The 12,963-nt window shown below is 40.5% G+C and overlaps 1 protein-coding gene across 1 annotated transcript; it reads right to left on the bottom strand.

Annotated features, from left to right (window-relative positions):
• Positions 1-2,635: 2,635 nt before the first annotated feature.
• CHCHD1 (coiled-coil-helix-coiled-coil-helix domain containing 1) lies at positions 2,636-5,636 on the bottom strand. The gene is made up of 3 exons (XM_082486293.1): positions 5,485-5,636; positions 4,832-4,950; positions 2,636-3,434 (listed from the first exon to the last, which is right to left on the bottom strand). The coding sequence occupies exons 1-3, from the start codon at positions 5,624-5,626 to the stop codon at positions 3,324-3,326; spliced, it is 372 nt and encodes a 123-aa protein (XP_082342419.1). The 5' UTR covers positions 5,627-5,636; the 3' UTR covers positions 2,636-3,323.
• Between the last annotated feature and the right edge of the window lie 7,327 nt (positions 5,637-12,963).

Below are 12,963 nucleotides of genomic sequence, written 5' to 3'. Positions count from 1 at the left end.
AGAAGCAAAACAAAATGAAAAGATGGGAATGTGTTGGAATTTAGAACCAGTTACTCCCATGAAAACACAGGGAAAGGATATACTGGAGGCAGGAACAGAAAAAAAATCTACTAGCGTTCAGGGAAATCTGGTCCTTAGTCAGGAGTACAGAGGTTGTTGATGCCCCTTCACAACTCCCGTAAGACGCTTGCCTATTTAGCCCTTCAGACCTGGAAAAAAACTGCTGCATTCAATCTCTGACGCATACCAATATGGTTTAAAACCTCTAGTAAAAGCCTGTACTGGATTTCTCCCTTTTAAGTTGTTTCCCTCTAAAGTTTAAAGTTTAAGCTTTTAAGTTGTTTCCCTCTAACAGCAAGGCTTTCCTAGATAAAGTGATTTTAAAGGAAACACAGACCAGTGCACCAAAAGCAACAGAAGTCCACGTTTGGTATTCAATTTCTGGAAGAATGACAAACTTCAAAGATACAGTGGGTTTTGCAGTTGTCTCCTCTGTGGCAGGTCCTCTTTTGGAACTAATTCCTTCCTGCCAAGGCTTTCCCTGGTTTTCTAGCACATTTTACTGAGAGAAGTGGATCTCAGATTCTCAAAAGCTTATTATGGCTATTATACTAAAATTTATAAATTTTAAATTTATAAAATTATACTAAAATACCTATGGCAGTTTAGATAGGTAACATATCTAAAGATAAGGTAAAACATATCTCATAACTTTCTTGTGTGTGTGGACAAGTCTGAAGTAGTTGTAAAAACCGAAGTCCACTATTTAACACAAATCACTTATATAAGCACAGTTCTATAATAAGAAGTCCATGTTTCCCTACAGTCTTTCTACCTTGATTTTTCCAGATTATTCTGTATTTACCCTTCTGAACAAGGAGTACCATCTTCTCAAATGCTCTTGGCTCTCTGGAACTCAACCTACTTCTCCAGAACGGGCAGGACTACTATTCAACAAAACCAGCTGAAATATCAATGCTTCCTCCATAACAGGTCTTCAGTGAAAGCCTAAAAAGAAAGGTAGTTAATAGAAATCATACCCAGAGCTGGTTTAATACTCACGCTATAAGGAACAGGAGGAAGATCAAGGAATTCCAGCAGATTTGCTTAAATCCTGTAAATCCGACTTAGGAGGTTAGAACAGCTAGTCAGCTATTGTTTAATTCTTTCCCCACCACGCAATCACATACAGGTCTCTGCAGCAATGTTCTTAACCAGTGGGCTCAGCACCAGAACCCAGTTTCCTTTTATTCCCCAGCAACTGCATCATGGGGTGGTACAGGCCCTGAACTCAGAGAGGACAGTCACTGCAGATATGCACATGAACTATTAATGGAATGATCCCCAATATGAGCATGTCAGAGAACACATTTAAAACACCCAACATAAGCTTAACAGTGAGGTATGGAGAAGTGGCAGCAGCTCAAGTTGCCAAGGACAATCAGTAACTAGAGGTTTTTTGGTTACAGCATGGGATCCTGAGCCAAAAGAGCTGCTACAGTACTTTTTAAAGGAGCACTGCAAAACCTGGGTGCCTCTGAAAAGCATTCTCTTTCCTTCCTTTTTCCCCCAAAATAAAAGCATTCATTTAAGGACTGGAAAACCTTAACATAGTAATTTTAAGCTTACAGTAGACATGTAAAAGGTCAGAAAAAAACCCAAACAACTGAACTTGTGAATTTCACTGTGAAGCAGCAAAATCCAAAACCAGCTGTCCAGATTAGTGGGAGCTGCACAAAATTTCTAAAATAAAAATACAACAACAAAGTATCAGTTTCTCCGTTACAGCCTCTTACATAACGAGACAGTTCTTCACAGACACTAGAATTTGGTACATTTAACATCGCTGACAGCTTAAGAGGTGCAAAACTATACTTGTATTGTAAATTTTAATACAAGAAAGAAAAAAACATCATCAACAGAACTGTATTTTGAATTCATCATTTCTTCACTCCCAACTTAGCTTGCCTCCTTCAGAACAAAGAATTAGCAAGTAGCTCTCCTTTTCAGAGAGTGTCTTTTGGACTGAAAATGCAAAACGTCATAGAACCAAAGTGTTTTCCCAAACTTAGATGTGGAAAGCATGTTCTTACTGAGCCCAAGTCCTCTGAAAGACCCAATTATACCATAATAGCAACAAGAGAATCAGCTACCCTGTGGGATAACCCGCTAATGAGCCATTGTAAGTAACAGTTAAATAAAAATTGCCTCAATAACTTGAAAGCATACACTTGACTGATACCTGTTCAGCACATAAGTATCAGCCCGGGCCTCCAGAGAATTCAGCTCCATGTAAATGCTATAGTCACATGTGGGTAATCCCGCAGTCTGTATGTGCTTGATGCTCCTCTCACTCTGTGGGGTATTTTTTACGGTCCAAAGAACTAGTGATATAAATGGTTATATAAGTCATTCTCTGAGGCACTGCATTTTTCTTACCAATTAGGTACTAGTCCTAAAACAACAGGGACCTGCCTGCAGTTTTGCAGTAGTCTAGCAAAAAGAAACCAAATCAAAACTAGTAATTAATTGCATGATTTCAGTATCAGCCCGTGCTTGAACTTTCTCTCCCCCTTTTAGTTTTTTTTACCAAAACAATGGAACATTTTATTGTAGATTATGAGTCACCCAGCCAAACAGTCTCGCATTATTTTATTATAGTTCAGACAACTCAATCGATCTGACATGGCACCATACCTGTCCCACCTGCAAATCAGAGAACCTAAATCACAAGCTTCTACATTAAAGTTATATTTGATCTTTACCAATGTATTGTGTATTAAGAAGGTATTTTGCTGGAGATTTCTTCCTCATGATACATCCTTCTTGTACAGCAGCAGGAATTAAAAAAAAAATAATCAAAGGAGTCAAACGTGTATACATACATGTAGGAGTACGAGTCATGAGATTACTATCAATTTTAAGTTGGCTCAATGTCTGGGCCTGAACACTTTTTGATAGCATCTCAGAAGTTAGGCAGGAAGCTTATACATGAGGAAAAGTCACCCCCTAACTGCTCGAAAATGCATTTACATGCATTCCTAGATTTTATTTTACAGCAAGGACCTGAATCCACACAGTGAATAGTTGAACAACACACTGCAGAAATCCTAAGACCGCAAGACCCAAGAATCTCATGAACAAACTCAGCTCATGGTCAAGATGGGTGTTTTTCACTCTGGGAACAAAGGTGCAGTCGAGATCCATACAGCAGTGCTGACAGATACCACTCGACATTAAATGCTCGTTCAAGTCTATTTTTCACATTTTTGCCAAAGACTCCAACTTTAATTACTTCTCTGCAGTCCCTTTAGTGAAGCACATTATATATAACGTGTTATCTGAGGAAACCTCCTCAGGAGCTTGTTCACTTTGCTCGAAGTTAAGTTTCCCCTGGGTGTTAGGGTGTCCTCATTTTGATCCTTGCGCTCCTTCTGAAAGAGAAAAAGAAACCTCAAGATACTATCTCTGTTTATTTGCAGAGTTGACACTCACCCTCAAAGGCTACTACTAATTGTACTGGGATGTTTCTTTCAGAAGAATGCTATTTCTTTAGGGAACACTTACAATAGCACTTGGCTCAATAATCACAAGGCTTTCAAAAGCTGATGACCTTTAAATGATGTAATTAATGACTGACTGACATCTTGCAAAGATTACATTCTTCAATATTCTTAGTTAACAACATTATAAACTTATAGTAACAACTCAGATTTTTTCTTTTTACTTTCTGTTATTCAATTTGATTCTTTGTAATCTACTAAATTGTGGTCAATTTTTCATTTGTGCTGTCAAACAGCAACAGTAAATAACTATTTAATAAATTATGGTACTGTTACTGAAAAAAAAAAAAAAAAAAGAAAAACCTGAAATCAGTTAAAGGACAAGTTTAGTACCTGTACTTAACCTTTAGTCTGCTTTTGAAACTGATTTGACTTCTAGTTTATCATATAGCTGGAAACCTCTTATTTCCAAACAATATGAAATATATTTTTCCAGGAAATGTCTAACCTTCAAAGTCAGAAACAGCCTAAAAGAACTCCTAGTTTTCATAACTACCTCACATATCCTGAAAAATCTGTTATGAGAATTACTGAGACCACTGGTTATATTTCTACCACGTTGTCTCCACCTTCACCCCTGCAATCATAGAACTATTTACAGATTTATGACAGACTGGAATTTGGGAATAACTTACCACTCTCTCCCACTGTCTAGACAATGCAGGTATTTGTACCTGAGTCAGCTATTAATTTTATGAATCAAAGCAGTTGCAGAAACTTACCTGCACTGTACATCTCCCCAGTTACAATATAATCCACATCTCGCACCACACAAATCGCTGTTCTACCTAATAGCTCCAAATTGTACTCTCCCTCATTCAGAACTATCATGTAATGTGGAGAAGAGCAGTCACTGTTATTGCTTCACTAGTGCTGAAACTTTAGAGATTAAAAACTGGAAGAAATCAAAAGAAACAGCCTATATTATGGTTAATTGACAGCAACTGAGCTCTACTTCAAAGAATTTGGTAACAGAGAAAGGACTATATGTGACTATTGTTTCATCCTTAGTTAAAGCATGCCAAATATCCAGTTCCTTCCTACACTCCTTTATTTTAATTTTAATTTAATTGAATTTTAACTTCTGCATTCCAAAAGGAAGGACTGCATGTTGCACCTACATCATCCTGCATCTCTCCTACAGCTCAAATTGGTTACGACACCAATCAATTGTTCAGACAACATTATTACTGTTGGCACGCAAAAAATGATTAGGGGATTCCTCCCTCCTACTACTAGCCTTTAAGAACACAAGAGGCCTTAATTACCTCTGCTTTTGCCACGCAGTCATAGAACATCCGGATCTCCTCAGCACAAGCTGCATCGTTGAAGTCATTCTGTTTCCAGCAGGCCATCATTACTGACATCTCTGTAATGCATGTCGCCTCTAGAAAGAAAAGAGACAACCAAAAACCTCAGGTGTTTGGCATTTCATGCTAATGGCCTCCACAGTGCAGAAATCTCCAGAGAGAAGTTTAAGATGGGGTAAAAGCACATAAGAAAAAAACAACACTGAAGATCTCATCTTTGTTTTGTGTCGAGAAGATGTTGCCAGCACGAAGGTTAGCACTATCGCAGCCATCTCACATATGATTGAATTCTTAAGGTAAATGCTATGTTGACATGCAACAAGGTATTTTACACACGTGATTCACATATGGAATATCACAAGCCGCAAATTTAGGGTTGCTGTAGGACAAAGTAATCTCTCCAGAAGAGCCCGTGTGCTAATTCTATGGCACAAACCCCTTTCCCCTCTGCTGCCTCGCAGAGCAAAAGCGCTTCCAAGCGTCAACTCGACCCAGCCCTAACATCGCCGTCACCCTTCCCAGGGAGCGGTGGGACAAGGCCGACAGGCCCACCGGCGGCAGCTCTACCCCGCAGGGAGAGGGCGTTTAACGGCCTGGCGCCGGCAACTCACCTCCCGCCTGCTCCCGGCGGTTTGCTACCTTGTTGGCCAACACCAGCGGCCGGGTCGGGCGGACAGCCGGCGGCCGCTTCTTCTGCCGCCACTGCCCGGAGACCCAGCGGGTGACCCAGGCCGGGTAGACAGGCGCCGCCATGCTCTTTACGACAGGCCGTACGGCGGGCGGGCACCGGGCCCCGCCCACCCGGCTTGCGCCTGCGCGCTGCCTGCCCCGCCCCGCCGCCGCACCCAAGGGCTCCGCCGCACCGGCGTCCCCACGACTGCCAGCGCCGGGGCACGGGAGCGCCAACCTCATGCTCCGGGCCGTGACAGCGGACGTGCACCCGCCGGGAGCCCGAATGCGGCTGCCGATGGGTAACGTCGTCATCCCTTTGCGCGGGAAATCCACCCGTTCGCGGTGCACCCTCGTGCTGCCTCTACCCTCCCCGGTTCTCCAGCCGGAGGCCGTGAAAATTAAGTAACTTCTCACGGTTTCTGCGTTACCCGGTAACAACTCCGGCAATTCTCATCTCAAAACTTTTTCTGTAGCAACCCTGGGCAATGACGGGGCATACACACTCCAGCCACAGCAGAAGAAATCATGATTGTCTCAAATAATTCAAATGGAGCTTAAGGAATTCTTTTGCAACTCTATGGAACCTCTTCTTGGTGCTTGAAACTCAGCACCGCTTCACTCTCAGCCCTCCATCTCTCTCCATTGCATACTAACAGCTGGATCTCCCCTGCATTGTTTACTGACCTAAACCATTGTTTACTCCTACCTTATCTCCCAAGAAGATGCTGAAACTGAAATGGTAGTGGTGTTCTCACAGCCTCATGCTGTAGTGGAGAATCCCACTGTTCCCAGGAGTTTCTTTCCTAGTGTAGGATTTAAATCCCTGGACGTCCTCAACTCATCTGGCTGATTCTGGAGCCCTTATGTCCCCAACTGAAAATGACAGGGAATAGAGAGGGCACAGTAACGTGCCAAGGGCTGGGGTACAAACAGATTTCTGCACAGTATGAGGGACAAGGCAGATGTAGAGAATGGAGGAGTTGACATTGGACTGGGGACCTAAAATACTCAGATGCTTGTCATATTGTGGTCACTAAGCCATCTTATCACTGTATCAGGGCTCCTCCAGGCACCACCAATTTCCCTTGGTCACTGGAGGACATAAGAAAAAACAGTTTTCTTCCATAGGAATGTTGGAACAATTTTTTGCATAGCACATTGCTTTGAATAAAAAGAATATATTTGGCATTAAAAAAAAAAAAAAAAAGAGTATTCCGCTTGCCTCTGCCCAGTCAAGGAAGTTAACAAGACTTTGGAAATTTTGTTACCTTGATTTAAACATCACCAGACCTATACCAGAAAATGTCCTCAGTGTCATTACAAGAATTTACTGCATCTATCTACAGATTTAATATATATTCTGGTATGTCTGATTCTATAATTATTTTTGTGTTATTGTTAATATTTTCTTTGAGTCCAATTTAAAGAATATGAGAAGACATTTTCAAGTAAACAACAGATTTCTTTTGGCCCTCTTTAGAAGCAAATTTCCATCTCTTTAGGTCCCAATTCAAACAGTCTGTCCAGAAGTTCTGAAACATTTCCATGACAGGGATATTTCTCTACTTCCATTTTTTCTGATGGGACAGGAAATGAGCTATCGTTCTAGCTTGGCTATCAGTGGAGAAGAAAACAAGCTGACTCCTTCAAATTAGGCTAGAAGGCTTGCATCCTGCAACCCTAAACATTAGAAATCTTGCAAATTCAAGACAGAGAGATGAAGTACTTTTCAGTATTCCAGTTCATGTGAAGTTCAGCTGCTCTTGTTTTTTGCCTCTTCTAGTTAGCCCTACTGATACCCACTTTTCTCTACTGCATTTGTCTGCTGCCATTACTAACCAGACTTGCACAAGAACAATAAAAAGGAAAGACGCAAATACTAGGACATAAGAGAAGCTGAACTGCACTCCCTGTAAATCAACCTCCCTTTTTCCAAATTACATTAGCTAATGGTGGCAGCACCTTCAGGTACTTTCACCTTCAAAAGCCAGTCTCTTTTTTAAGTGATTCCAAGAAAAAGGGGGGGGGGGGGGGGGGGCTGAGAAAGAGAAAGGCAAGCTACACAAGGAGAATTGTAACAGCTTCCTGTCAGATACTGCTGTCTGCATTAGAATCTCTTTTTTTTTTTTGGCATTCAGCCTGGGATTGGAGCATCAGCCTAAGAAACTCCTGAGCAGACAGAATAAAGTACGTGATGGTGTCTGCACACACTATGCAGAGATGTCTGAAGCAAGACACAAACATTTGTTTTAAAGGAGAATGTGGAACTACAGAAGAGGTGTATTCCTCAATAGCCAAGTCTCTCTATAGCCTGTATTTTGTATAGCTGATAGCACAGAGACACTAATGGATGGGACAGAAGTTCCAACTTTATAGGGACAATCAGAAACACAGTTCCCTCAACACACTGGCACGTGAATGCCACAGATGTTTCATTGTGAATCCTGAATGTACAACTATAAAGGACATGTAAAATTCTAACTGCATTTACAACTACTTTACTTGAATCAACACAGGTAAAGCTGAATCCTAGCCTGCATTTCAGCTCATCAAAACCAAAATGAACCACAGAGATTAAGCTATTAGTATTAGATTTGAAAAGAATCTATAGCACAACTGGAATAAGGGCCAGTTATGATGCTACAGTAAATGCTGTGCCACAATTAACTGTAATGCTAACAATGCTGTAATAAAATACAACCTTAAAATGAGACTGTTGTCTTAAATACCTTTTTAAGAGGTGAGAAATTACACCATGGATCCTTTGCTTTCTGGAATAACTATGTAAAACCACCAGACACTGCCTAAAACATTTAGAGAATGGGGCTAAGAAATCAGTTGTACTGGGGGAAAATTAAGACAGTTGATATCCATTTCTTTCTGAACTGCTTGGATCCTGCTTTCAAGTAAATACCAGTATATTTACCCAAGTTTATCCTGAATGCCCCAGTTGTTCTCATACAACTTCATAATACCCTCACCTACCACAGTTTATTCTCAGCCAATTCACCCTGACCTTCTTAAACTCCAATTTAATTGGAGATGCACCCCTACTTTAACTTTAGTAGCGAAACGACCCAGTTTGCTAAGATTCCAGGTGGTTCAGACTTACTCCTGTCTGCTGAGCTATTGAGTTTGGCCAGTATTAGCACTTAATGCACTTATTAGCACAAATGCATTTATTCACACAATGACAGATGCATTCTCTTTTCTGATGTGTCACCCCCCACCCCATCTCCAACACTAGCCTACCTCACCCTGAGCTATCTCCATCAGATCAGCCACCCTGCATTATTCTGTCCACCTGACTACTGAGCTGCCATCCCTAAGTCCTAACTCCCAGACCTACTCAAATCCAGCCCATTTCCCCTGCAAATTACCTGATGCCTCATTTGCTCAGATGCCACAAAGTATCATCTGCTCTGATCCATTCCAAGATCCTCAGAACCATCTCTAGCTGAGACACTTGAGCATTAGATGGGTCTTTTCTGCAGAAAAGAACGTATATAACAGCATACAAATTAAGATGCCAGTCGTGTCAGAGCTCTGGAACAAATCCTGCAGTTCCATTCTTCTCCACCCTTCCTAATTCTTCTGCAGAGCCATGTATTTCTCACTGCCAGCTCTGAGACACTGAATCATAAGAGAAGTGCAGTTTGTTAAAGCCTGACATAGGCTTTGGCTCAGCTGGTCATATCACTAAAAGGATTTGTCTCTGATTAATTTCAACCTGTCAGTAGAGGTTTCTGGGCAGAATGAAGGAACCTGCCACCCTGTATGTTTCTGATTAATACAACTTCTCAGAAGGTGCCTGGAGATCCATCAACAATCTTAATTAAATCCAACCAACCAAGTGGATGACAGCTAATCATTAAGGGAGTGGCTCTCTTGGGACAATGGCTGAAGAGTGCATATGCAAGGATGGTAAGGGAGGCAGATGGCTGCTTGTTTAACATAGCAAAGCCTGTTTCAACAGTGATGTCCCTGATGGCTGTTTTTCAATTCAATTTATCCAGTTCCCAGTCCTTTAGGAGTTATTTGTTCTTCCACACCTGTTAAAACCACCTTCTGCCAAAGTGCAAGAGGGGCATTTCTGCTGTGATTCTCTATCTGCTATACTTTGCAGACCATTTCCAGGGAAAAAATCTCATATTCTCCTTTCCCTCCAAATATACACATCCATTGTTGCTCGGCTGTCGTTCTACTCACCATCGCAGAGGACCCAGAGATCCTTCAATCTAAAAGTTACTACAGTGACAGAAATAAGAAAAGGCAATTCTATTTCAGTTCTAGAAATTACCAACGTTAGGTATCAAATCAATATACTGCAGTAAAGTTGTCTGCTCCCTAGAAATAGTGGTCCTTTTTAAAGGACAGAAAACACAGACTACTAGTTCAGTATATAAAATACCCAGCTTCTTACTGAAAAACTAGGCAGCATCTGGTATCACAGTTTTGGCAAAATGAGAACTTTAGCTTGTCCAATACAATGAATTGGATTGCTAGATTTTTAACCTGTCAGACATTTGCTTCTCCTCTCTCACCTCTCAGAGGGCATAAACTTATCCTAGCTTGTCAAGTCAATTCCGAGACACAGCATCAATAGCATCTGCTAGTGTTTCGTATGAGCAGTAATGAGGAGATATCTATTTTTAGAACATTAATGCTAGTGAATAAGCTATCCTGACAGCTTTGAAATCCTCCCACTAGTCACACAGTAAACAGGCAAAATGCATGACAAGCAGTGAAGTGACTCACCCTAGTTATCAGAAGCCTACCAAAGGGTTTACAGACGTAATCTCTTTATCATCCTCTGTATTTAGATATCTTTGCTAAAATTCCTGATTAGTCTCAGTTGTGTGTTTTTATGAGTATGGGCACCTGTACTGTAAGAATTTGATTAAGAAAGATGTTGTATAGACTGTTCAGTCTGAGTACCATGTAAGCCTTCCAGTAGTCACAATATGAGTGGTGACATTCAGCCACCATCTAGTTGGTTTGGATTTAAAGCAGTGAAGTAAGAAATCCAGTTAGCATTCAAGATCAGAAACCTTTTTCCAAAATATTAATAGTTGCCAAAGTGACCTTCTTCCTTGTCTGCATTCACATACTTGCATTAGTAGAAAGACAACTAGGATCGTAAATTGAATTCACTTTGGCTAAGACTAGCAGTAGTCTTTGGACATTACATAGCAATCCTTTCAAATGCATTATTAAGTAAATAAATCGCAAACTCTTCAAGGGTATGAGACCCAGCTTCTCCTCCTGCCTCTTCCAAATAACAGGAGAGAGATGAAAGCAAAGCCCTGGTGATAGAACCACCTTTATTCAACATTTTGCAGTCCTTGCTGTGCAGAGAAGTGGATGTTGTGAAGGTCAGTCAGCAGCCTGGAACAGAACTGCAACCACAGCTCTTTAGCCAGCTAGGGAGGATTCCTGCCTCTCCTGCCCCCGAGGATTTCACCTGGCAGCTATACAAGTTATTCTACTATGCACTGGAAGAAATATTTCAGCCTTAATTCTTGTGCACCATGTACAATAAGTGAAACACCTTTAGTACATTAATATAGGCAATAGACACACTGTTTATAAATCACAGACATATTGTGAGATACAGGAGATAAAGCTAGTATGAGCTATTACTACAAAAAAAACCCCTCTGTGGATACAAGAGAAACACAAGGCTTGGGTGAGCATCACAGCTGTGAAGAAAAGTAGCTGATACCTTTTGAGAAGTTCACCACCTGTATTACTGTAAAAAATAGTTAAACCTAGGAAGACACTAAGAACTCAGAAGAGAAAGCTATTGAAACTGGCTTGTGACTCTTAACTACAAACTAAAAGTGGTACTTTGAAAACCTCAGACAAAACCCACAGAATATCTGTGATAAAGTTACTTTCGTATCTGTGCTACTTTCATACCTGTGTTAAGAAGGGATACAGCAATCACAAATACTCATGCTTGGCAACAGTCATGAAGCTCAAAGCAACAGTCTTCTGTAGTACATACATGTAGCAAAAAACCCTAAACAACCAAGCAAAAGAAAACACTGAAGGAATAACGAAAATATCATTAAACTGTTCAGCAGAAGTTGATATTCAGACATAAAGCAGCCTTAATTTGTTTTATCTTAATTTATTTCTGAAGCACATTGTGGCCACTTCAATCCTGAATACACATACCTGTAATCTTAATCCAATTTGAGTAATCCACTTTAACAATTAATTCAGACATATTCACTTAGGTATTCATATCTCCTGAGTAACTGAAAAAAAAAAGGAATGTAAACTGATGAATCTGTTTTAGCTGAAGAACCATTTGTTACTGTAATAACAGAAGAGATATAAAAAAGCGGTCTTCTAAAAAAAATCAGGCGAGATCAGTGTGTAGTGTATGCATTTCCTACACTTACAAGAATCCAGTGACAGTTATGGGTCTGAAGTCTCCTCTGTCAAGGTGCCCTGATTTTAACACTGCAATATTGTATATCGCCTGAGAGGCAAACATTAAGATGCATATCACTACCTATATTATACCTATAATATCAGATCTATAACATTATGAATGGGAATTTGAGAAAAAATATACTGTGATACATCCACAGCTAAGCAATAGATAGTGACTTAATTAGGGACAGAATGTAGATTTACTCCTGTTCCTAAGTTTCACTAACAGGCTTCAGACTTCCCATAGAAGTGCATGAACTGCCTTACAAAATGAAATTACCCCAGAGAGTCTAGACTTTCATTATCAACATTCTGTCTTAGGCACGGATAAGCTCTGGCTATTTAGTTAGTAGTTACTTCTGAAGAGGGAGGAGAAATGGAGAAATAAAATCCCATTATACCATTAAAGACATCACTGCAGTGTGGCCATATTTACCTGTGCTTTTAAACCTGTCACACTAAGTGAATTAGTCTACCTTCAACACAAGATCAATTATTTCAGAAAGGTGCCCAACATGGCAGGGAACAGTGGACTTTATTTATATCTGTAAGAGATACAGGCTACGTAACAAGGAAGATCTATCCACATGTCATCACTTAAGTTTTAGGAACTCCAGTCACAGACTGGGATCATGCTGTGTTAAGATTTGGTAGAGATACGAAACCATTTCAGTGCACCTGATTCTGATCATCCACTTCAGCATAGGTTTGTATCCAAACTGCAGAGACCACTGGAAAGGCACCATTGTTAAAATGTATTTATCCTTGCAGAAAGCTGCAGATACTCAAAAAGAACAAATCAAAGGCCTCTGAATTGTTGGCATTAAAGAAGTCAAGATTATAGCTGGGATTTCAGATTTGATGGAAACTTCAAAGAACCAAAGCATACTAATTTTACTCTAGTTCTGCACAATACCAGGTAATACACCTTCTGGTGTGAAATACTTTGAACAAAGTTGTGAATTAAATAA

This window comes from Vanellus vanellus (genome assembly GCF_965231255.1).
Source record: "Vanellus vanellus genome assembly, chromosome: 7".
Lineage (NCBI taxonomy): Eukaryota > Metazoa > Chordata > Aves > Charadriiformes > Charadriidae > Vanellus > Vanellus vanellus.
Note: the sequence above shows the minus strand (reverse complement) of the source record. Positions and strands in the feature narration are given on the sequence as shown.